Raw genomic sequence first — 26183 nt, 5'->3', positions numbered from 1 at the left:
GTGATAGAGAAGAGTAGCGAGAGATGAAAGAGAGGAATACAAGATTGGGAGAGAGGGCAGGAGCAGAGGGGAGAGAGCGAGAAAAGGGGAAAGAGAGAGATTGACGGGCACATACACTAGAACATGCATAGTTAAAAATGAACCACTTGAAACAATGACAATATATCTCTACAGCACATGTTACTTATTATATATATAATATGTTTGTTTTTTTGCTGTTAAAATCCACATTATTGATGCTTTTTATTCTCTGGTTTTGGGCTCGGTTATATGGCGTATCGTTCACTGTCTTTCCCTTTAAACCTTGAATTTAGAAAAGTTTACGTACTCTATAATATTTCTGATGGGTTTTCATGCCCCGCGTGCGTCTCGCTGCGTGTTCTGGGGGGGGGTTACTATGTTTCTTGCCGCTGGAGTCATACGTTTTCCATTCTCTCTCTCTTGACTTGTTGGCCCTTCTCAGAGGTCTATGTGTGGGGCTTTGTACCCGGTCCGGGCTGCTTGTTTGGCCGTAATATGTCCCTTATTTTTTTTTTTTATGGTGAATTTTAGCAGGAGTTATATTTTTGGCAGAGAATAATATCTGGCACTTTCAAAGTCATGGAATGAAACTAAACAGCTTGACTTTCTTTGGGGATCTTTTTACTATTTGAGATCAGACCAGTTCATTCTTTTTTCAAAATCATTTTTTATTTTGTTTCCCACTAGTAGCTTTCACCAATGGTGCAAAAAATGCCTGATTTCAGAAGAGAGGACATGTTATAACTGTATCTGCTCTGAATATGTTAATGTTCCACATTAGAATGTTTGTGCCCGATGGCACCGGCACCCCAGAACATTTCGGGATCTTTTGTTTGGACATGTAATTTGTGATCTGGAAGCTACTTGACGACGTTACTTAATAACCGCACTTATTAACCAGAGTAAAACAGTCCGACATCAGATCGGTTCAGCTGAGCACACTGATTAACAAAAACCTCATTAGTCGTGGCCCATCGACCCGTGAAGGACGCATCCACTTATGCCCCAGAGCTCATGAAACGAAGCATGGGGCACCTAAGCATGCCGCAGGCTGGCATGAAGACAGAGAAAAGAACTGGTGATTCATGGACTTGTACATTAGCCAAAAACTTGGGGTCAATGAGCATTTCTCTTGTCTGGAGACACAAACACGTTCTCAGGCATCTGAGGAGCTTCATTCAGAGCTTTTATTCTCTTGCCCGGTGCTGTAGCCTCCACCGTAAGCTTTTGACTCTGTTCCTCCTTGCGTTGTAACCCCAAAATTCGATTCCCCCTCCCTAAACTTTGTTATAAGACACTTTTGTTAGGACTTTCTGTCCCAGAATCTTTATTGGACCCCCCATTAAGACTTCAGATGATTGTCCATGACCTTCGTTCAACAGCCATTCAACGTATTGCCCAAGCCAGGCAGCCGGCTGCGTTTTTGGTCCTCTGTCTCTTCTGAAACCAAAACCCGAGAGTTCTACTCCTATCAGTCATTTCCATTAATCGTTTTATCGCCGATCTTCTGCTCAACTCTCCTCAATCCTTCAACCCGGACCGGAAACCTCATTTCTGGTCATCTTCTCAACCTACCGGGTCAATTTACTTTATACACGGGGTCAACAAAGATACCTTTTGTTTGGAGGAAAATTCAAGAAGACGTAGCATCACTTCAGCTTCCAGGACCTCATAGGCCTCATCTGAAGAAGAGACCTCCGAGAATCCAAAAGCTTCTGTGACTCTCCATAAGTTGGCCCAATTAAAATGCATCTAGAGGAACGTTTTCATTTAATAAATTTACTAAACTCCACAAATTCTGGGCAGGTGCCTAAAGCACCACTTGCTGTTTATTATTATTATTTATTGTTTTATATAGCGCCATCATCTTCCGTAGCGCAGTACAATGGGATTAGTCTTGACAAGGGGCAGTAAATATTAATTCAGAGGGACCTCTGGAAAGTGGAAATTCTGTTACTGCATTTCTTATTATTATTATTGCTATTTTTTGTTATAATTCCAGATTTAAGTTGCCTTTCGGGTTTACAATTTTTTACGACTTTGCTGAACTAAGACACGGAGTTTCTTAAAGTGGATCTTTCCTCACTTCTGCTGGGAGGCTGTTCCGCTTACCTACTACCTTCACAGTAAAATACATTATGGCCTCTTGTTCTAACATTTCTCCTCTGAAATCAGCTCCTCTGTAGCTGGCTTAGCACAATGGGAGTTGCAGTAGGAGATTTCTGATCTGTTTTCTTTTTATTTTGTCCGCGGCCCTCTTTCGTTTATTAACCCTTCCACTAACAGAAGGCGTTACGGAGTATTGTTTCCACCCCGAGTTTTCAATCCAAATCAGGAATCTATAAGTCTCTTTTGGGTAACAATACATTTAAAACAATCACCCCCCCCCCCAGATTTCCCTTAATGTAAAACACATGAGGGGGGGCCGCGCGGCCAGCTCTTTCTCATGAGGCCCAAATCTTGCTACATTTTGCCAGAACTTGATTTTTTTCTGTTAGAGAGGTGTCTGGGCCCGGCGAGCGGCTTTCATTATGTAACGCGGTGTAAAAGCCCCAGCGGCTTCGCTGCCAGCTGGCGCAGAGACCTGGAACCGTACGAGGCACGTGGTTAAAAGTTATTCTCGACCCCCTGGCGTTAAACCCCCTGCGCTGCCACGTCGGGGGATGTCTAAGACGGTCTCGGTGAGAAAAAGTAGCACGGTTCGCCAAATGCACGTGTGCATAGCGCCCAGGTGTCCCTGTTAAGTTTAGCCAGTCCCTCATTGTTCCCCGAATACCCGTGCCATCCTCTGGTGCCCCTCTGTTCTAGGCGCCCGGAATGTTTGCTGAGTATGAGGGTATCACAGGGTTCTAGAGCCCTAAAGGAACATAATAATGCAAACCCGCCAACTGTTGAGTTGCGTGAACGTGGACAAGAAGCAGGGAGAGGAATGAGTAGCGTGTGTGTGTTTGGCTGGTAATGTTACTGTATATGTGTAAGTGTGTCAGTGTGAGCGTCTGTGTGTTAGTGTTTCTCTGTGTTAGTGTGTTAGTGTCTGTCTGTGTCTCTGTGTCTCTGTGTGTTAGTGTGAGTGTCTCTTTGTGTGTGTTACTGTGTCTCTGCGTGTGATAGTGTGAGTGTCTCTCTGTGTGTTAGTGTGAGTGTCTGTGCGTTAGTGTTTCTGTGTGTGTTGTTAGTGTGAGTCTCTCTGTGTGTTGTTAGTGTGTCTCTGTGTGTGTTAGTGTCTCTCTGTGTGTGATAGTGTGAGTGTCTCTCTGTGTGTTAGTGTGAGTGTCTGTGTGTTAGTGTTTCTGTGTGTGTTGTTAGTGTGAGTGTCTCTTTGTGTGTGTTAATGTGTCTCTGCGTGTGATAGTGTGAGTGTCTCTCTGTGTGTGATAGTGTGAGTGTCTCTCTGTGTGTTAGTGTGAGTGTCTGTGTGTTAGTGTTTCTGTGTGTGTTGTTAGTGTGAGTGTCTCTCTGTGTGTTGTTAGTGTGAGTGTGTCTCTGTGTGTTTTAGTGTCTCTCTGTGTGTTGTTGGTGTGAGTGTGTCTCTGTGTGTTTTAGTGTCTCTCTGTGTGTGTGAGTGTCTCTCTGTGTGTGTTAGTGTGAGTGTCTCTCTGTGTGTGTTAGTGTGAGTGTCTCTCTGTGTGTGTTAGTGTGAGTGTCTCTGTGTGTGTTAGTGTGAGTGTCTCTCTGTGTGTGTTAGTGTGAGTGTCTCTCTGTGTGTGTTAGTGTGAGTGTCTCTGTGTGTGTTAGTGTGAGTGTGTCTCTGTGTGTGTTAGTGTGAGTGTCTCTGTGTGTGTTAGTGTGAGTGTCTCTCTGTGTGTGTTAGTGTGAGTGTCTATGTGTGAGTTTACATTTTCACAACCAGCTTATCTGTGAGTAACACATTTTTAATGGTATTTTGGGTGAATTTCCGAGGGTCTATTTATCCGTGGGTATATTTGGTAAATGTTATAGAATTCGGGTATTATTACCCCAGACAGTTGGCTGCTTTTGATTTATTTTGTGCATTTTCTGATCAAAGTGTTCCTTCACCTCTAGAAGCCTTCTGATTGGCTGAAACCCCCGATAAGATGTTCCGGATTCATTATTTATTTAAAACAACCATATTTTTTTCTGTTTCTCTCATTACTGGCTGCCTTTTAAACTCACGGCTGTTCCTGGGAACTCTCAGGATTTGCCTCCAAACCTCAGGGTGTCAGGGTCTCCGGGGCAGATTCTCAGGGTCCCGCAGTCTGGAGCCGACTCTGTAACCGACCCCCCCCCCCGCGTTGCGATGGTATATATATAAGCCTCTCGATTGCAGTAACTGTATCTTTAACAAGGTTTCCTTTCCTTAACATGTTTGATGAGTTGCTACATAGAATCTTCATGATGGGCGATGAAAGGGTTAATGTTAAGGTCCACAGGTGTGCGCATGTCTTAACTCTTACTCACCCACGTGATTGTTATAAACTACCTGCCCACCTTATCGCGATGCCGAACTATTTCGCCACCCCCTCCAAAAAAAAAAAAAATATTTGACGATTTATAATATAGACATAAAAACGGGTTACATTTTTGGAACCCCCCAAAGATAAAACGAGTTAAACCGGTTTCACGGGGGGTTTTAAATCCCCCTTTATAGAAGGGGCTTCGTGTGCCAGGAAACCATGACTACGCCGAGGAGTTTTGGGGGTTTTTATGTCCGTTAATTATTCTTTTTTTCTGCTGGAGGGGCACTTCCAATCTACCCGGGGCAATTATAAGCCTCTTTACAATAGTGGGAACAGGTAATAAGCGCATCGACGGAGCCTGAACACCCCCCCGCCGAAGGCCCACCGTCCGTTATCATTGCGATCGAACAAATACCCATCTGTTACCCTATTGCTGCGCATTGCAGGGGGGGGGATGGATTAACCCTTATGCTGCCCCTAGGGTGGAAGGTGTGAGAGAGAATAGAATCGGTGCGGGTTGCTTAGCTGGAGGAATTGTATAAATTAAGAGTCCGATTTGGTTCAGCCGGTTCCCGATTTTATGCTCCGGAGAGCGACGAATAATTTCTACTTTTTCGAGCGATCGCCTAGGGGGAAAAATAATAAATAAATTTAATTTTATTTAAAATAAAAAACACACACAGGAGTCGTGCGATAGAGACACGGGATTTATTTCCCTGTTTTATTTACAGTCTGTGGTTTTATACCCAGATGTTCGCTTCCAGACGTGTGGCATAAACGTCAGGCCGACGCGTTCCGCGGAGCCGTCTGCCCCGACGCCTTTCGCTGGGTGCTATAAACCCCTAAATCGGTATTCTCCGGAAGAAAACGTGAAAGCGTCTGGCTGTTCTTTGTCGTTCTTTAACCCTTCAAGACCCAGAGGCAAGCTGCTCCCTTAAGTTTTCGGAAAAAAAACACACGTCTGCCCCTCCTCGGGGGGTTAAAGCAATCACTCTTATATCGTGGACGTCGTCCCTTTAACACAGGTGTATTATGGTACCTGTATAACCACTTGATGAACAGTGGGAAAAAATTGGTGGCATTTTTCTTTTTTTCCTGTTTTTTCAGAGGCAGAAGGCTAAGTGATGCACCAGAGAGCCTCTCGAACAGTTAATATGTTTTACTTAACCCATTAAGCACCATGCGAGTGTACGCAGAGCTATGATCCATCTCCTGGCACTTAAGGGGTTAAGGAAGCCTTCGAGACCGAAGCAAGAAGTGGTTATGTACACTTTAGTAGCCGTTACACTAGAAGAAAGAAGAAAAAAAGCTCTTAGGAAATAAAAACACACTTCTGTTACAAAAATATGTGTATAAAAATAGTTTTGTAGCTATTGGAGTGTGTGACATTCCTTTAACGTTCAAAAAAGAGAGCCAACAAAGGGTTACAAAAATCCTTTTCTCTGTAAAATCTTAGCATTTCTCCTCGGTGAATATTCTAAATAAATAGTTTACAGATTGGGGTCTGCACAATTCTGAGACAATCAAAAAGATTTTAAATTGATTTGTTTCTGCTTTTTTTTTGTAAAAAAAAAAAAAAAAAAAAAGCAAAAAAAAAACAACAAAAAACCCTACATTCTACCCCAAAGGCAACACGAAAGAGCAGCTGATTTTAGCCAGTTGCGGCTTAGAGGGGTATTGTTTAAAAAGTACCAGTTTCGGGCAGAGGGGGGGCCGGTAGGACTAGATGTTAAATAATAAAGCAGCCCAGAAACCACGTGGGCACGCCGGCATTAATGCGATGTCCGCTGACCAGCCGTTCTGCTGGGCAATGGAGCACAAAAAGGCTACAGTCGTGGGTATAACAACACTGGTTAATGGTACACGCCCCCAGTGGCCATAGTTGGTACTGCAAATGTAAGCGGGTAAGTGGGACATGAAATTCAATTCAAAGCCACCCAGTGCGCGGTGACAGGGTGCCCCTATTAAAAAAAAAGATTAAAAAAAAAAAGCCCAATCTATGGCCAAGGCGTCTTCAGTGACTTGAAATACCCCATTAACGCTTTCCAAACCAGTCCCCGCGTAAAAAAAAAGATACCTTTATTTGCCCTCCTTAGTGCAGACCATGGGCTGTTACCTGTGTGCTTAGTATGAAATGATTCCTGTGCCTATGGTCCACCCTGGCAAAGGATCATGGGAGTCGTAGTCCACCAAATAGCTGGACAACTGCAGATTTGTCCATCTGCAAAACTCCAGTCCTCGGGGGCCGCAGACCGGCCACGGTTTCTCCCGGAATCTCGATGAAACATTTGCTAAAATGCTTGTTTTCAGCCAAGGTCGCACAGAATTTCTGGCCAGTTTGTGGCCCCTGAGGACCGGCGTTGGACAGCCCGTCTCGGCCCTTTGGGTAGATTGTAGCTCGTCTTTTTTGGCACCGGAGGATACGTTTGGAAATAAAACGTGACCTGCACTTTTTCCCAGACATCTCACGCCTCCAGATTCCTGATTAAGGCACTTCTAAGGCCACCGCTACGGACAGCGAGGATCCGACCAAACATTCTCAAGGCTGTGGGCTTCCTTTTCACTCAAATAACGCGCTATTTAGTAGAGGGGGCCTTAATTTCCTGAGAACCCTTACACAAGGCAAATCAAGTCTAGACCGTGGCTTCCAATGCATACCTGCCAACCATCCCAGATTTCCAAAAGCAGTCTCAATCTCAACATGAATTCTACACGAAACACAATTTTCCAGATTTAAGGAGGAATAAAGCGGACCAACGGTTACTTTCCTGGGCCGTTATCTGCCGCGTGACCTTTTTTGACGTTGTACAATATGATAATAGTATTAGTGGGTGTGGCTAAATATTAGCCACGCCCATGTGCTTTGTGAAATGAGGGCGTTATTTGCGAAGGGGCGGGGCTTAGTATTAATGGTTGGGGAAACCCGCCATGAAAATGGTGCTTTTACTTCTGTATGAATGGCTGGCTAGGGGTCATGGGAGGTTTAGTTAACCCGGATAGCTACGGGTCAGCTAACCCGACCTCGGGATCTCATGAATTTCCCTGTTGGCTCGTTAATAATACCCCAGCAGGATCCGTTAAGCGTTATGGGTCACAATTCTGCCAGGATGGGTCTAACAAAGAAAATCCATTGATCTTTTCTCCAACGTAAAGACTTCCCTCCCCCATGCTTTCTGATCGCAAGGTATGGCCGACCTCGTCGCGCGGCCATGAAGAGGAGGCGCTCGCCCAAATCTCATGACACACGTACAAAATAATCAAAGCAAGAACACGCATCTTATAGCTGGTAAAGACTAAGGCATCTGGCAAGGTGTGGAGCACTAGACGGGACGTCTCCGTCAACCTCCTCAATGGAATCTTAGTCTTCAATTTAAGGACCTCAAAGCCAGGTAGCCACATCATATATGTTCTTCTCCATCGTCTCCTTCAACGGGATAAACCAAATACTCAGAACCAGCTCCAAACATTTGTTCCTCTGCTAATGTAGATAAGAACTGGAGAACCTCTTGCAGGTTCTACCCAAGGTTCCATCTGTGAACCACAACTTTGCTCTTCACCTTTTGAAGACCATGTCCTTCTTCTTCTTCTTCTTCGCTGTGAGAGGTCTTCTACTTGCTTGACTCTCTTACCTACTAGTTTTTTGATAAAATGCCAGTGCTGGTCTTAGAACAACAATATAAGGAAAAAAAAAAGAAAACGAGTCTCTTTCAAAAGATTCTTATTGCTTTAAGTTCCACGTTTTGTTGCTGAAGGCCGATTGGTCGACCGGTGAAGGTCCTGAGGCTAGAACGTTACTCCTCTTTAGTAAGCGCGTGACGGTTCTTCGACGGGAACTAGCGGGCTGATGGACTTAACGGTGCTAAGGGAGCGAAACGCAAACATTGCTGGGTCATAGACGTAATGTGGAGACTGGCGAGCACCGGAGATATTCTAGAAAAAAAGGGGGGGGGGAAAGAGTTATTCTTAAGAATTACATTTTTTAACTACTATATTTTACAAGTTAAAATAAAAAAATTAAAAAACATGAAACCTGCAATTTTTACCGCAATCATTTTGGTTTGAAATTTGAGAAACATGAAATTTGTAATTCCTACGGTAATTATTTCTTAGAAATTTGAAAAACATGAAATTTGCAATTTCTAGAATTATTTCTTAAATTGAAAATACATAAAACGCATTTATTAGTTGCAGTTTAAAAAAAAAATGTTTCACTTTACTAGATATTCACCACAATTTAATAATTTAATATATTTAATTAAATTTTATTATTTAAATATTTTATTATTTTAATTATTTTAATATATTTAACCCTTGCCCCAAAGTTAATGGCCAATCGGGAACGTCAACCCCTCCCCCCACTTAAATAAAATGTGCATTATGCATGGATTCCGGTGCATTTTATCGCCTGCAAAACGGCGCATGCATTAATGCTTTACAGGGCCAACAAAATAACTCTTCTAAAACTACAGAAGAGATGCCTGGCCCTGGGAGCTTGCAGTCACTTTACCCCCCTACATCACTGAGGGGGTTAGCAGCAGGGGTGGGGTTAGAGGTAGTTTAGGGTGTGTTTAGAGGTGGGGCCAGAACCTCCCTACCAACCTCAACGCCTTCCAATGTTGGCATCATCACTGATGCGCCACTTAATGGCGCGCTGTGCCTTTTAGACATGGAGCGCCAGGATATGATGTCATAGGACGGCGCTCTGTGTATTGAAAGCCCGCAGAGCCTTCTAACGCAGTCTATGGAGATCTTTGATCTAAACCTCTATTGAGTAACGGAACACTGAGGGGGGCCTGATCGTCCAAGAGGGCAAAGTGCCCCCCCGGTTTTGGGTAGGGGGACTTCAGCCGCTAAGATACGTCACGGCATATGATGTCATATAGCTTCAAAAACTTTGACCTCAAATCCATTTCATGGATCAGTCCTTTGATCTCCCTAACAGGCCCATGATCCCCGCTGCCAGCAAAAGCAAAACGGTGCTTGAAAATGGGGACTGCCCCATGCAAAACGGTACACTTGGGAGGTATGCATTGGATACTATACTGGATTAGTATTATAGGGGGAAAAAACACCATGAATTTAGCAAGATACTTTTTTTTTTTTGTACAAAAAGGTTACATTTCCATAAAAAAAGCAATAAAGCGTGGCGTGCGTAACCGGAGCTGGATGGAAAGGATATAACATCGCTGAAAATCATTTATAAAAGGAAAAAATGTAATAATAAAAATAATAGGACGGCGTCTCTTTCCTATACGTGTCCCAGCAGCAGCTTTTTACAGCCCAGGGTTCTGTCTGGATATTTGAAGTTCTAATAGTTATTACATAAGAGATATTATCTAAAGTAAATAATTACTAAGAGGTTTCCATTGTTCTTTATTAAACTCACGCCGACTCGTTTTTTTTTTTCAGTTTTCCGCACAGCGTGGGTTCCACTTACTATAATTACCAAAGAACACACATTCGAGTTTATTTGCGCAACCGGTACAGTCGTTGGTCTCGTCTTAGATTCAGGAGCCGTATGTCTATCCCATGCATGTTTAATCCCCTCACTGTATTACCCTCTACCACTTCTGCTGGGAGGCTGCTCCACTTATCTCAGTAAAGAGCCCCTGACCCTTTTTGACCGCTTATTTATACTGAATGAATGTTTCTTTTCAACTTCAAAGCCTAGACAATAAATAGAATCCAGGAGACAATGTTACTGTGTTTTTTTTTTCCCTATTGGGCTTTTAAAAGTTTCATTTTTCGATGAGCAAAACATAGAGGCTGTCCGATGCGGCAGTAAATGGGCCGTGCTCGGAGCTCTTAATAAATTCACTTTAATTCAGTTCAGTGGGGGGATTTATTAACGTTTTTCCCTGGCCTCAGAGGTCTCCAAGGCACCCAGGCTTCAGCATTTAAGAACCTGTATTAACATCATACTATAAGGTGTTATTCTGCCATCTCCGTGGGCCACGCTGACAGGGGCCCCGGGGACCGAGTTGTTTACAGTTTCAAGGAGCAGAATAAGGCATTCGTTTCCTGGTTGGGGACCGGAGGTAGGGAGGCAGATGATGATGAAGATGATGATGAGGGAACCACTGGCCAATCTTAGCGGTTTATTCCATCCCAAGGGTTCCGCTGGATGAAGATATTGGACCCCTGGGGAAGGTGGAAGCGTGAGGGCTACAGAAAAAAGGAATGCAGCTTATCAGGGAAAAATACATTTACATATATCTATGATGTCATCATACCTAGAACTCCAGAAAGGCAAGTGACAGCAGGGGCTGCAGGTTCAACGGGTTGGCAGTCCCCCCTGCTGACAAAATGGGAGCCAGATCCCTGTTGGGCCATCAACCCCCCCCCAGTGTCCCTCTTGGGTCCCCCCTGGCGTCCCTCTTGGGCCATCAGGTCTCCCCCGGTGTCCGTCTTGGGCCATCAGGTCTCCCCCGGCGTCCCTCTTGGGCCATCAGGTCCCCCCCCGGCGTCCCTCTTGGGCCATCAGGTCCCCCCCGGCGTCCCTCTTGAGCCATCAGGCCCCCCCGGCGTCCCTCTGCTCAATAGGGGGGTTAGAGGGGGAGATCTCAGCACAGCGTCCACATCTTGTGGCAGGGCTTTTTGCAGAGCTTTTTGCTAGAATTCCATTTTTAGAATTCGCTTGTCTTTGCCTTCTGGCTGAGGGCATCCAAGCCAGGTGCCCCCGATTAATAATCGTATTAACACTAGATACATGGTAGAGTAACCATCCCACCACAACCAATATATACAATATATATAAGAAAATATATAAGCAAAAGATTTCTGGATGTGGTTAAACATATGGTTCTGAGGCTTCCTTAACCCCTTAAGGACAATGGGCGGTCCCAAAACTCATTGAAACCAATGCATTTTGAGAGCGTACATGTACGGGCTTTGTCATTAAGGGGTTAAACGCTTTTCGAAAATACATTCCCGCATTAAGTCTGCACACAAAAGTTGCTACGCAAGTGTGCCAAGCAAACTCAAGTAAACACATCTCGCCTCTCACAAAAACCTCTTTCTCAATGTTTGCAAGAGCGATGGCGTAAGGAACCTATTTGCAGGTATGAATGGCTGGAACTGGCGGTAACTCAAGCTGGAATCCACCAGCAGATAAGGTAGATAAGGGGATGGTCCTCTAAACAGTGCGTGAAATTGCAACACAAGGAGCACGAGTAGTGAGGGTCCACTCTTGAGTTTCTCTTATGGATGAGTTACTCCTGCGGCAAACTAAGCATAACGCTCGGTGAGCCAAGGATACCCTACTGAGGTCAATGCAAGAAGTATGCGCAGGTCCTTCTCAGACAAAGACCGTCTGCCCCACCCCCCCGGGCAAACTCCTCAGCCAAGTAATCCATAGGAACATAGTGACATTAAAAGCCAGGGAATAATGAGTTCCCCAAATGTTTGCACCAAAATAGAATCCTAGTATGTCCAAGCTGCACACGGTACTCCTCTGACGATACTCAACGTCTACGCTCCCAACTCAGGAACTGGTGGAGACCAAGTTAAGGAAATGTCCCCTCCAAGGGGGCGAGGCCCTCGCTCATACATCATCAGACCCTGGACCTGCCCTAAAGTTACTCCACCATATGCTGGGGGGGGAATATGCAAAGATTCCATTAAATGTTACAGATAGTTACATAGTTGATTTGGTTGAAATGAAGTTCAACCATTTTACAAACCCATATTAGATGATCTAGAAGAAGGCAACAGAACCCACCGAGACGGTAATGTCATCTCAAAGGGGGGAAAATCCTTCTTGACTCCGTCGGACTCACCTCGGATCAACATTCCCTTATCTCCTTTCACTGGTGACCCATAAACCATCCAAACGTTTATGAATATATCGATGGAATTGGCCGACTTCAGATGGACGTCTACTCCACGATTTAACCGCCAGAACAGTAAACAAACATCTCGACGCGTCCTTAATGCGTGACCTCCGGAGAACGCCAAGTCCTCGCAGGGCAGATTTATCCCGTAGAACGTGCCAAAGCTGAGCCCACCTTCTCCCTGTGGGTTTCCATTATATGGCGGACTTGAGTAATCTCGTAAAAAAGTCCGAACACAATAGGTTATTGTCTAGTGAGACACTGGAACCCTCCCTGTTTATTGCCCTGGGCCTGTTTAACCCCTTCGCATCCAGGAGGGTGAGCCATTCATACAAAAGTTTAGCACAGTGGCTGGAAACATGGGGGGGGGCAGATGTCTCTTGGGTCAAATCAGCTCTTTCAGTTTTGGAATTTGGGGCTCTTAGAGGAAACTGCCGACACCAGCTTTGGACGGCTAAGTGGAACGACCTCCCAGTAGAAGTGGTAGAGGCTAATACAGTGAGCTAATTTAAACATGCGTGGGAAAGGTATATGGCGCCTGAGAAAGGGCAGGCTAGACGGGGCCGGATGGGGCCGACCTGCCGACAGAGTCTATGTTTCATATAGAATATTGAATCTTTCCCTGTAACTCGGTTCTAAGCTCTTCTGGAAACTCTTTTAGTGTTAAACGAGCCGATTTAAAAATGAACAGCAGACGTCACGACTCTTAAAATAAAAATGCGATATTACCGAGCGCCTCCCTGGCTCAGAATTCAAAGGAGACATTGTCTTAAGGAGGGAAGTGGACCGTTTGTGACTCGAGCAGAGACAGGAGATCCGAGACAGGAAAACACTAAAGAAGAGAGGAAAAAAAGGAGAGCTGGCGGAGTCTCAACTCTGTTTCTTTGCATCTCCAGATAAGAGAAAGTTCCAGAATAGAAAGATGCTTATTTTACTCGATTTAACATCCACCGTCCTGCTTATCGGACGCGGATCTCGCCCCCCCCGGCTTATCAGACGTGGATCTCGGCCCCCGGCTTATCGGACGCGGATCTCGGCCCCCCGGCTTATCGGACGCGGATCTCGCCCCCCCCCCGGCTTATCGGACGCGGATCTCGGCCCCCCGGCTTTTCGGACACGGATCTCGGCCCCCCGGCTTATCGGACGCGGATCTCGGCCCCCCGCCTTATCGGACGCGGATCCCGGCCCCCCGGCTTATCGGACGCGGATCCGGGCCCCCCGGCTTATCGGACGCGGATCTCGGCCCCCCCGGCTTATCGGACGCGGATCTCACTATTTGCCATCCTTATAACTCTTGGCACACGTGGAAGTCACAAGCGTCCTGTTTTTAACAGGAACCCCGGCAGTACTATGTCGGGGGGCCTCTGTTATTCTATGCCAGGACAATCCCCCCACAGGCACCTCCGCATGTGACAAATTATTATTTCTACTGTAACCATCCGGTTAATAGTCGGCTGTGCTGCGGCTCGTACAATAAAACCCTATCTTTGCCAAAATTCTGGAAATAGAACTCCCAGCATCCTCTGCCGCCTGGCAGTCACACCTCAGCAAGTCTAAAGTAGTTTATACTGTAGCCGTCAACCTTGCAAAGGGCTGCGGGGAAGTTACTGCACATACATGTTACATACAATCAAAATGATCATTAAATGCCCCAAATACCCAAGTGCGTTCGTTCCTGAATTACTCTAATGACAAGCTATTTAATTGCACTCTCTGTGAGAGACCACTGGAATAATTCCCAATAAGCCTTCCATGGACTACTATTCCTATCACACTTAGCCCAGTGGAGGGGACGGGGCAATTGCCTGTGAGATGCTCTAATTTCAAGGTGTTGGGCCAATGCCTGAAGTTTTTTAAATGGGTGTCAATTGCAATTCCACATGTGGCCACCGGGGCTAAAGGCAGCATTTACCCAGACTGGATCCATGCTGTGCTCCCTGTATGCATTGTCTATATAGTTCCGTTTGGTGAGTATGTGTAGGACAGGCTCGCATATCGTTTGGGAAACTAAATTACTTGCCCTGAATGGTGCCAGCCATCTCACAAGAGTCCTCAGCAGCTAAAAAATTATTTCTTGATGAAGAACCTTTCTCCATTGTGTATAATTTGAACTAGATAAGTGGAACAGCCTCCCGGCAGAAGTGGTAGAGGGTAATACAGTGAGGGTATTAAACATGCATGGGATAGACATCCGGCTCCTGAATCTAAGACTAGAGCGCTGGCTGGTTAATCCAGAGCCAGCAGTAGCTGCGGGAAAAATGCTTTGTGAAAAGCAGCAAGGATGATGTGAACTCGCATTCCCTCTGGGGAAACGTGCGACAAACATCAAAAATATGAGAAAAAAACGTAGAAATCGTCAAGAGGTGGCATGCTCCCCAACTGTCCCTGTTTAATTAAGCCAGTCCCTCTATGAGTTCTTTGGTTGGCTCCTTTTCTACCTAGAAAAAACTCTATTCTGTCTTTTTTGGTGCTCGTCATACCTCCCAAGCATCCTTCTGTGGACCCAAAGCCGTGGAGTCCCTCTTTCCTTCACATTCCCGTTAATAATGCACGTGGTGACTCTGTTCATTTCAATGAGAACACTTTCCTGCCGCTGATTGGCTGCTTGAGCTGTGAATCACTGACGGGAAATACTCCCATTGATTTTGCTGGAAGTACTTTACTGCCAATGATTGACAGCTTAAGCAGCCAATCAGCGATAATACATTTCAGATCATGAAGGAATAAAGAAGATTTTCTTTATTCTTCTGTGTCGGTGTTTTATATATATTTTTGGTCGCAGTATGTATTTTAGATATACTGGCTTTAAACACGTATTGATGTTTTTGTCGCTTTTTAATGCATAAAAAGTTATTTTTTTGTTATCAGAGTTAGAAAATGAGACTGCTGTGCCGTTTTTCCCCTCCCCCCAGCCGCTTGTACTGAAAGCAGGAAGCATACCTGAGTACACTTCCTGCTTGTGCTCCGTCGCGCTTCCATACACCCCCCACACACACACACAGACCTTTTCTACAGAAAACAAATTTAAAATAAAGGCACTTACTCTTATTTTGATGACTCTAGTCTTTGATCCGCAGCTCTTCTTAAGAAGCATCTTCTGAAAAACAGAATCGTTATTGAGCGACATAAATACGTAAAAAAAATACAAAATGAACCAAAAGCTTCGTGAGACGAAGGTAATCAGAATGAGAGAAGTAGGTTCATTATGGTTCAATGGGCGGGGCCTTGTTAAAATGGGCGGGCATATAATTAAAGGGACAGGAGAATGTACTGTGTCTGTACTGTATTAACCTCTTCAGTACCAAGCGATAGGCCTAGGTCAAGTCTATGGTGTAATTTGCATATTTTATTAGCATGTTTTTTTTATTATTTATTTATTTAAACAAACAGAACGAATTTACCCCTGGTCTCAGGGTAATTGGATAGATTCTCCGGGTTTTTAACCTAATCTCGGGGTCTCTGGGTGAATGGGCAGATTCTCCTCTAAATTCTCTGCTGATTTAATGATATCTGAGCATCTTGATTGGTTGCTTTTCTCCCAGCTGGAATCCCTGCTTGAATACAGGTGTCTTCATTCAGAATATCTTTACCCCATGACCATCCCTGAGAACTCTCCGCGTTTCACTAGGTTGAAACCCCCGGTTCGCGGGAACAGCGTTGCTGCACGCCCACTCCCCGCCCACGGACCTCCTACCAGCATCCCGCAAGGAGGGGGGCTCCGGGCCAGAAACTCACATAAGGACTGTAACTAGAACCACATGCCTGCTTCTATTAGTGAGTTCCCGCTATGGAATCTGAGTGGCGGGCTATTAAAAGGTTAATCCGCAGGAAGTTTTAGTGTCAGCTCCTAAGGTTCCCAGGTTTTATTTATTGATTTATATAGCGCCATCATATGGACGAACGCCAGATCTCTCTCTGGTTCCTAAAATCCTATATTTTGCCCCAAGATTTGCCCCGCCATGACCCCGGGGGGCCTTACAGAGAATCCGCCAGCCGGACGAGCGCTGCAGTTTGTTCCTCACAGACAGCGTGCAGGGAACTTTCCTGTTTATAGAAGGAAAGCACATTTCCTTCTCGATAATTGTATTCTATTTAATAACACAAAAAACTTTTAATAAGCAGCAACCTATCAGAGCTTGTGTTTATGTCACATGACAAATAAGCATTCCCTGCAAAAACATATGTATGTAACAGACGCAAGGCTGGGGTTTATTCACTAAAGGGGGAGTCTGCATTATTATCATTATATATATATATATATATATATATATATATAGCGCCATCAAAGCCTCTGAAACTCATAGCTGATCACCATATCATTGTGTTTAACCCCTTCGTGGCCGGACTGTTTTTAAAATGTTGTACCCTTCGTGACAAATTTCTCTTTTCTTCATACTGAACCCACACAAGTTATATATTGGGGGGGGGGTTCAGGACAAGAAGGGCATTCTTTAGATACCAATATTTGGATCATCTTATATAATTTATTATTAAAAAAAAATATGGTGGAATTTTTTTTCCCCACTTTTATTTGAAAGCAAATTAAAAAAAAATGCTAAATGGATTTTTAATATTTGTCCAGAGTTTAGAAATACCCAAGGTTTTTTTTTTTCAAGTTATAGGGAAAAAAGCACAAGCAACGTATTGTTATTTTAAAAGGGTGTGGGCAAGAAACAAGGTGTTTGGGCAACAATTTGTAATTTTTTTTCTTTACTTTTTTTGGACATTTTCTTGGAACTGGATGTTCCCCTTATGATATCATGGTGACATCACTAAAGTCTATTATTTGTATGTTTTATTACATTTGTATGAATTCTTTAACTATTTTTACATATATATATTTTTTTTTTACATTTTTTAATTTATGTATTTTTTTATATTTTATATTTCCAGGGTTTCATGGATCACAGAACCACAAGTCACCTGCTCTGCTGCTGAAGTGCGTGGCACTCTTGGCCAGTGGCCCATCGGCATTTGCCAGTCCGGCCTGTTGGGGGGGGGGTATGAAATTCTGTTTTTTGTTTCTAATGGAATTTATGATCCTTCAGGTAAAGCGTCGGCCCAAACACCACTTTCCCGTGTTGACAACGGACGGGAATTGTCTATGTTAATATATTGTGTTAAAATGCCTATCACATCCCAGGGCTGAGAGCAGCTGCGGCCCCCGCAGAAAACCCTTCTCTCCCTGGCATAGTTTGGGTTCTGCCCAGGAGTTCGACTTTCATCTCAGGCCAAGATGTGCTCAGACTTTCAATATACTTTATGTAACGAGGATCTTCCCGGGACTCGGCTGAGCGGAATACGCTTGAGGAGGGCTGAATATTTCTTACATGTAACGGAACGTTCTAGAACTTGAGCAAAACTAGTATTATCTGATCAGGTTCCATCCTTACAAAGGCTGCCGGAACCAATCAACTACAATCAGCAACTTAACAGCTAAGAGATAACTTAATGAGGAGGAATAATCAAGCAGATCCAGGGGACACAGGGTTAGGCAGTTAAATTGTTAATCATTTGTATAGCTAATGCTGGTTCTAGTAAAGTGATACTGGGGCAGACCTTTCATGGCGGGGGGAAAGTGGGCAGGGAGTAGGCGGGGCAAAGGTGGTGAGTGGGCGTGGCCAAACATTGATATCCAGCAGATAGAAACTGACCCGGAGACTCGGGGGAAGCAGGGCTTTACCGGGAGGCTCCGGGTCAAACCCAGAGAGTACCCAAGTATGCTTCGGGAAAATACCCTAAAGGAGGGGATGGGGAACTAAAACCAAGGGCGGTAGAGGGGTTTCCATAGTCGTTGCTTAAAATTATACGGCCGTCCTGTAAGCTTAAGCTAAAATGGGTCATTTAGATCATTAGTCTGATGTCATATTATTAGTTGCGCATATCTGGTTACCTCTAGGACAATTATCTCATTGAGTCACATCTGGACAATATATATTTCCATTTTGTAATGTGCCAAAAAAGTGAATTTCAGAGGCATAGTAATAATGCACATTTAGGTTTAAGGCTGAGACTTGGGAGTTTTGTTCTCAACATCTATTAATGAAACTGCGATAATACTATGTGGTAGTTCCAGGACTATTTCATACCATCCAACTGTCCCTGTTTTCCAGTCCCTGTATGAGACGCAAACCCCTGTGTCCCTCTCTCCTCCCCCCATGTGGCTCATTTGTCTCCAGATGCTGCTCTTGACGTCATATCCCAGCTCGCCGTGACCTAAAAACAGTGTACGGATCGCCAAGAGGGGGATCTGCCCCCTGCTTTTCTGCCCCCCCACCATTGGACCTGCCACCCTAAGCCTTGGCCTGAATACATCATTGATATTAACTGAGCAGTAATGGAGGATCTTAACATCTATCAACCATGTTACCAGATAAATGGTAGAGGGATCTGGTGGAAAGGGTTAAAGAGATCCAGTAAAGGGATAATGCACTCAGATTGTAGCTAGGATCAGACAGTCTCCGGAAAGTTAGGAGTTGGTCACCGCCACCGGCTCGTATTAGCGCAGTCTCCAGCGTCTCATCGGCTGGCACGGGATATAAAACGTATCAAAGGGTTTGATGAAAGGTCCCATCGCTAAAATGTGTGTTTGATTTGAACGTAATGAGGAAGGAAGTAGATTCATTCCAGCGGCCTGACATCAGCCCCCATCCCGGGGAGTCAATGCGAGGCGTCACTGAACACTCTCTCCGGCTGCAGACTCTCGGGGAGCGAGACAGTCCACAGCCAGATATCTTTATTCTTCTTACATCCGTTTATTCCTTATATTATTGGGGTCTACAGACAGTAGTGCAAGGGGCTACGTGACTGTTACACGTGCCTGCCACAGGAGTGATGGGAGTAATAAAGGGCCACTGGAACACAAGAGCGATGGGAGTGATAAAGGGCCATTGGAACACAGGAGTGATGGGAGTGATAAAGGGCCATTTGAACACAGGAGTGATGGGAGTGATAAAGGGCCATTGGAACACAGGAGTGATGGGAGTGATAAAGGGCCATTAGAACACAGGAGTGATGGGAGTGATAGAGGGCCATTGGAACACAGGAGTGATGGGAGTGATAAAGGGCTATTGGTACACAGGAGTGATGGGAGTGATAAAGGGCCATTTGAACACAGGAGTGATGGGAGTGATAAAGGGCCATTAGAACACAGGAGTGATGGGAGTGATAAAGGGCCATTGGAACACAGGAGTGATAGGAGTGATAAAGGGCTATTGGAACCCAGGAGTGATGGGAGTGATAAAGGGCCATTGGAGCACAGGAGTGATGGGAGTGATAAAAGGCCATTGGAACCCAGGAGTGATGGGAGTGATAAAGGGCCATTGGAACACAGGAGTGATGGGAGTGATAAAGGGCTATTGGTACACAGGAGTGATGGGAGTGATAAAGGGCCATTGGAACACAGGAGTGATGGGAGTGATAAAGGGCCATTGGAACACAGGAGTGATGGGAGTGATAAAGGGCCATTGGAACACAGGAGTGATAAAGGGCCTTTGTACGCCTATGAAGAGATTCCATTAAAAATCAGCCGTTTTCATTTACAACATTAACCCCGTCTGCGCTGGATTTCTCATCCATTTCATGTTATTTTAATGGACAAAATTAGCTTTTCTTTCTAAAACAAGGAAGTTTCTAAGTGACCCCAAACGTTTGAATGGTGATGAAGGTGGGGTGGGTGCAGGAGATGTACGTTTCTTTTGACCCACCTGTTGCATCTTCTCTAAGTCCAGACTGGGCCTGCTGGTCTTGTCTCCATACCCGTGTCTGTGTCGTTTACATGGCATTCCTTGGTCGAAGCTGGCTCCCATACTAGTGAATATTAGGGGGCGAGAGGTCGGGTTTCGGGGCAGGGGCTGCAGTCTTTTGGGAGGGGAGGCACTGAACAGAACGGGACTGGAAGTGCCACGCAGCCCATCTGTCTGCTCCACAGACCGGACGGACACCCCGCAAAGGTGCTTCACCTCCTCGTCGCTGGATGAAGTGTTGTCGCTATGGCAACTTAGTCTGCTGACCTGAGACCACTTGCGTTTCTCTGCGGCAAACTCCCTGCTGATTCGCTCCAGCTCCTCCTCGGAGCTATGGCGGTCCAGGCCGGGGTGGAATAACGCACGCACTTTGCAGCACTGGTTCTCCTGGTTCTGCAGCTGGTTCGTTGCCAACGGCGTCAAAATACAATCCCGTCTTCTTTCTGATACAAATAAGAGAGAAAAGAGCGGCATGCGATGAGTTCAAAGTGTTTCCCCCCGACATTATATACATTACAAGAAACACAGGACCCCTTTAAATTGTTTTTCTATTTTTTTGCCCCATCACAGGGTATAAATCGCCCGTCGCCCAGAGATATCTGTGATAATAGCGTTACGGAGGGACCTGCGCGGCCGGAAACAATCTCTAGCGCTAGAGACTCGTGTGCTGCCCGCTAAAACAATGCGGGGAGAGAACAGGAAGCGGCTTACAACTTGGAGGGGAAATTTGCATTTGGAAAATAAAAGTCTGAATCATTTCAGGACAGGACAAGGGGAGGAATAAGTTAAACGGCCAGGTTGGTGAGGAAGGAGCAGAGCCACGAGATTTCCCAGCATTCCTCACCTGCCTGCGATGGTTCATAGATGGAGCCATGAATGGACCCAAAGCTTGCGGTTAGAGGGTTTGGTCCAAGCCTGAGCCGGCTGTCTGGGCCGCATTAAGTAAAAGTGATCGGTGTTTCAGGCTATTTTACAAACCCACTGGTCCAATAATCATGTGCCTTCTCTGCCCGATAGCCAGTCCGGGCGGCTACTATATAACAGAGGCTGTTGGCTGGGCTTCTGACCCGGGGGGGGGGTGAAAGTTACCAACCTGACCCACAAAGTGACGGAATAACTAGCCTCGCGACTTTGTTATTTCACCAGGGGCCGTATTCAGACGGTGTTGAGAACGTCATTCCGCAAAAAAACATTTTACAAATAAAAAAAAATGTTAAAAAAAAATAAATATATATACACATCGGTAGAAAAGTGATGTCGCCCAACTAACACGCAGCCTCAGATATTTGTGATAATAGCTTTAGAGAGGACCCGAAGAAAATCCCCAACGCTCGAGGCTCATGCGCAGCCCCTGTCCAGCCCATAGAGACACAACAGAAATATATCAAATAAATAAAAATGACTGGATGATGATAAAAAGGACTGAATTCACATGGAAGCGCTGCGAAAATGCACACCCAATATTTATGACAGAGTGAGAGAGAGAGTGTGAGTGTGAGTGTGAGAGAGAGATTTTCAAAAAAAGGAAACATTGGCAATTATTATAAGTTGATTTGCAAAAAACATCTACATACCGGTAAATGTAATGGCAGACAAAAACCAACAACAATATTTGTATGTGTATTTGCAATTATATATATATATATATATATACATATGTTTGAAAAAAAGTATTTAAACGTGGAGCGCACAAATTTGTGGCTTGTTTTATTTCCATTTTGGCCCCTGCCACATCCCCCGAAACCATGAAGACTATGACATAGAAGATAATATTAATAATAATAAATAATAATAATAAATAATAATTAAATAGACCTCTACAGCCCTTCCTTGGAGACACGGATCCCTCACCTTACCTTTGTCAATCTGCGCAAGTTCTTGATTTTCTCCCTCGGAATCGTCGCTGTCGTCGTCATCGCTGGGGGGGTAGGAAATCTATAAGAATAAGGTCATCTTACCATTTCTCATAGGGAATTCTTACCACGGGCATTCACACAAAAAAAAAACGGTATTTTTTTGTCCTGCTTTTTTTTTTTTACTGAGCATTTGAAGCATCGAAAAAATGGGAACAGAAAACAGAAAAAAAGGAACTTTGTTAAATATAGAAACAACAAATCTTATTTTTTTTTCCTTAGTCACATCAACCCAATTGTCCTAGAAAAGGGTTAAAAAAAATATATATATTTTCCAAAAATATTTTAAGCACCTACATAAGGCTAGCACAGGGCTCTATAGCCCTAAAAGTCAATAGATTGTAAGCTCCTTTGGGCAAATTAGTATGTCATATAATACTTATGTCCCGTTTTCCCATTGTACAGCGCTACGGAATATGATGGTGCCATATAAAACAATAGGTTAAAATCTCTATAGAAACAGCAGCAAATGGGTTAATAACTTAAATGAATTCCTCCAGGGAGGAAAGAGGGGCATCAGGGGAGGAAAAAGGGGGGGGAACATGGGTTTGGGGGCCCCAAAGAAGGATACTTGGGAGGTATGAGCCAACCCGAAACGAATCCCGGCTATTCACAATGTTCTTCAACCCTCCATGGCGCCCTCGGCAGACGTTTGGCCGCGGACGAGGAAAGCACCCTTGTGATGTTATGGGCTCGTAAGCGCTTAGAATTCCCAATTAATAGATGACTTATTACACCTTGTAAATCTTTCCTGGAAAGCCGCAACGCTCTCCAAAACGAGAAAAGCCGCGGCTTTTGGAGAAATCCCTGGTGGAGTTTTTCGGAGTCGAGTTGCCGCTGAACAAAAAAAGGGTAATGTGCGTTACATTATCCGGTAAAAAAAATATAACACGGCGCGACCCGCCGGCCAGGCCGGCCCCTCGGGACTAATGTGTCAACCAACGCTTTGGACTAAACGCCAAAACAGGAATTTGGGCTTTTCTCTCAGCCAGTGTTGAAAATCCCTTCTTAAAAACGGGTTCAAAAAGCAGGAAAAACAGGACTCGTGTTTAACGTCCCTCTCCCCCCCCCCCATCCATTTCCCAGTAAAACCAGTCGCACGGATACAATGAATGGAACTGGGAGCAAGTTTTACGTTTCTCCGAGGTCTGTTTCCGAACCCCCATCATTTTCTCTCCTTTCCCACCATTATTTTTCAAAGAAATATGGCGGTTAGAAGGGGAAATGGGATGCAACTAAAAATCTACAGAAAAAATAAAGGGAGAGCCTTAAAGGGGTGATATTTTTGTCGCATCGATCGGTGTTGCCAGCTGTGATCCTTCGATCTCAGAAATTTTATCTCCTGTCTCCTATTTTCAGTCTGGTTTCTCTGCATGCGCGTCACTGGGCTTTGGGACAACAATGGATTCAGGACTGAGCCCAGCCATGGCCTGTCTGTGTTACTGGTCCGCTAAATGACATCATGACATGATGTAAAGCCACTACACACGTGTTGAGGGCCGGCCTATACGTGACAACACACCATGGGAGGGCTGGCAGCATGCGACTCGGGGGGGCAATCTAAAGCCCCAATAATATGGCTACTGCATGTGGCAACGCCGGCTCAGACAGGCCAGCACAAGAGAGACTCTAATAATGTGCGCTTCGGAATAAGAACGGGAAGGAAGGAACAGGCTGTCCGTATGAGTCACTGCTTTATATCAAAACCAAGTCTGGCAAAGGGCCACCGGCACAACTCCTATCACAATGAGGCATATAATGGTATGCTGTCACAGATACCTTGTATTCATCAAAATTTGAACGATATATAAATCTGCCTAGCATAACGTATAGATCAAAAGCCAGGTGGTATATAAAAACATTATTACGTGGATGGCTAAGCCCGATTTGGACACCTAAAATATTGGGGTCTGTGGCTAGGAGAAGAAGACGCATGGCCGGTACCAAGATGAGCAGAAAGGGACGATTTGCCCACCTTGCACAAAGCGCCGCTTCGCAGTCTCAGATGGCCATAAGGTAACAACACACCCTCCCGTCTGCTCATTTTTTCTCATTCATCAAAAGGCAAAAACATGGCATTTTCCATGCCATTGGAACCCAGGGGTGATGGGAGTGATAAAGGGCCATTGGAACACAGGAGTGATGGGAGTGATAAAGGGCCATTGGAACACAGGAGTGATGGGAGTGATAAAGGGCCATTGGAACACAGGAGTGATGGGAGTGATAAAGGGCCGTTGGAACACAGGAGTGATGGGAGTGATAAAGGGCCATTGGAACACAGGAGTGATGGGAGTGATAAAGGGCCATTGGAACACAGGAGTGATGGGAGTGATAAAGGGCCATTGGAACACAGGAGTGATGGGAGTGATAAAGGGCCATTGAAACACAGGAGTGATGGGAGTGATAAAGGGCCATTGGAACACAGGAGTGATGGGAGTGATAAAGGGCCATTGGAACACAGGAGTGATGGGAGTGATAAAGGGCCATTGGAACACAGGAGTGATGGGAGTGATAAAGGGCCTCTGTACGCCTATGAGGATATTCCAAATGCCCGGAGAGTCAGGTGAGACACCACGTCAGCGGGTCTCCAGGTCTTTGGTGAGGACCCCCACTCCCTCCAACCACAACAGTTTTCCTGCATCGGCAGCGGGACCGCCAACCCAGCCCAAGAAGGGAGATCTCCGGCTAGCTGGAGCCTGAAAGTTCCCGGATATGGCCACTCATGATGCTCAGCACCTAATGTGGTGCGTTACGGGCACTTTATGGTCATACCTGGGAAGATTCGGGCCTACCCTTCACCGTTCCCGCTGGCGTTGATGGCCGATCCTCATTTAAAGGGTAAAAGGGGTCGGGAAGCTGGGCTTGTCAAGAACCCGCTCCCGCAACACAGTGGATTTGGGTGTTGACCCGGAGAACCGAAGGGACGCCCCTTCTCCCAGAGTTCTCCAGGCCAAAGAGTTCCCAGATATGTTTATGGTTTATTAAAAACCACCTGATGTTGAGTAGGAAGCAGGTTCCAGTCCTGGACTGCGCAGGTTCACCCACAGCCTGAAAAAGGTTTACTGTCTTATAGACAGTGTAGAGGAGAAGAGAAAGAACCCCGTCCCAAAATAATGTCCGTTTCCCACCTAAACATAATATCCCGCCAGAAATACTTAGAAAATAATCGGATATATGACCCCTACTTAAAATGCTTAAGGATGTTGTTTAGACATTTAATGAACATGGAATGTCGCGCTCCTGTAGAGAGAGAGAATTTTAAAAGGAATGTAAAAAAAAACTATAAATTACAGCAATTAGGAGTCCCGTAAAAAAAAGCAGGACACTGGAGGATTAAATGGAAAGCTCCCCTTGACCCTTGCACTGCCCATACCCAGGCGGTTCCCCATTTCTCAAACCCGAAATAAGAGACAGACACCAGCAGGATTGGATTTAGAAAAGGCCGAGACATTTATTTAACAAATGTCTCGACATAACTTTATTTAACATCTTATAAATTATTGTAAAAACACTTTAATAATAACTTCTGTATAAATACTATACAGTCTTCTGTACACCTGTGTACAAACAGCTGAGGGTTCCCAACCTAAACACAAAACAATGGCTTCACACTACCCCTTCCGCCGGATACCACAATCGCCCAAGCGACCGCGGGTCGGATAGGGGAGCTCCACCTTAACGCTTTGGTTAATCCTGTACAGGGAGGGCATTAACTCTAACCTCTAACCAAAACCATCAACTTGCCACTCCCATTATCATTCAAACTTCTCCAGGGAACTCCTCCGCCACAGCAAAGAAAACGGATCCTGCAAAAAGAAAGAGGGAAAGGGGGAAAGAAAAAACACACAAAGCCAAAACAAAAACACAAAGCAAAAGACAAAAAGAGGGAGGGCGGGCGGGAAACTGCTCCTGTGGTGTTCAGTAATTGCCCCTTGCACGTGTGCTTAGAGGGGCTTTATAGCCCTGTCCCCTTCCCCCTACAGTCACGTTCCTTGTGACTTCCCCCTCGTTCCCTGTGCATTCTCACCTCGTGCTAACCCTTGCTGAGTTAACCCTTTCCTGCCCTAATACCATGTGCACCGTCCTGTAGTGCTGGCAGGGTCATGTTCCCCTTACGCCTATGACTCCAGGGTTTCTTTCTTATTGAAATGCGCTTGTTCAATATTCCAGGGACTTAGTCAAACCTTCTGGTCCTTATCATCTACTTGAGAGTCTGCAGGACCCTCTTATCTGAAGGCGTTGCTGGAAAAAGGG

The 26183-nt window shown here is 45.2% G+C and overlaps 1 protein-coding gene and 1 long non-coding RNA gene across 2 annotated transcripts in view; both read right to left on the bottom strand.

The window, feature by feature from the left end:
- Positions 1 to 5131: 5131 nt before the first annotated feature.
- LOC128482933 (uncharacterized) lies at positions 5132 to 6404 on the bottom strand. Its single transcript, XR_008351028.1, has 2 exons — positions 5934 to 6404; positions 5132 to 5903 (listed from the first exon to the last, which is right to left on the bottom strand). It is a non-coding gene; the product is annotated as an uncharacterized LOC128482933 (long non-coding RNA).
- Positions 6405 to 7533: 1129 nt separating this feature from the next.
- Positions 7534 to 26183, bottom strand: part of LOC128483730 (uncharacterized) — a 32376-nt gene continuing 13726 nt past the window's right edge. Inside the window, exons 2-5 of the mRNA XM_053460002.1 lie at positions 21873 to 21951; positions 19978 to 20459; positions 15315 to 15368; positions 7534 to 8369 (exon numbers count right to left, since the gene is read on the bottom strand). Of these exons, the coding sequence (XP_053315977.1) occupies positions 8241 to 8369; positions 15315 to 15368; positions 19978 to 20459; positions 21873 to 21951 (744 nt within the window). The 3' untranslated portion in view covers positions 7534 to 8240. The remainder of the gene's footprint in view (positions 8370 to 15314; positions 15369 to 19977; positions 20460 to 21872; positions 21952 to 26183) is intronic.

This window comes from Spea bombifrons, chromosome 3 (genome assembly GCF_027358695.1).
Source record: "Spea bombifrons isolate aSpeBom1 chromosome 3, aSpeBom1.2.pri, whole genome shotgun sequence".
Lineage (NCBI taxonomy): Eukaryota > Metazoa > Chordata > Amphibia > Anura > Pelobatidae > Spea > Spea bombifrons.
This window is presented reverse-complemented; position numbering and strand designations above follow the sequence as displayed.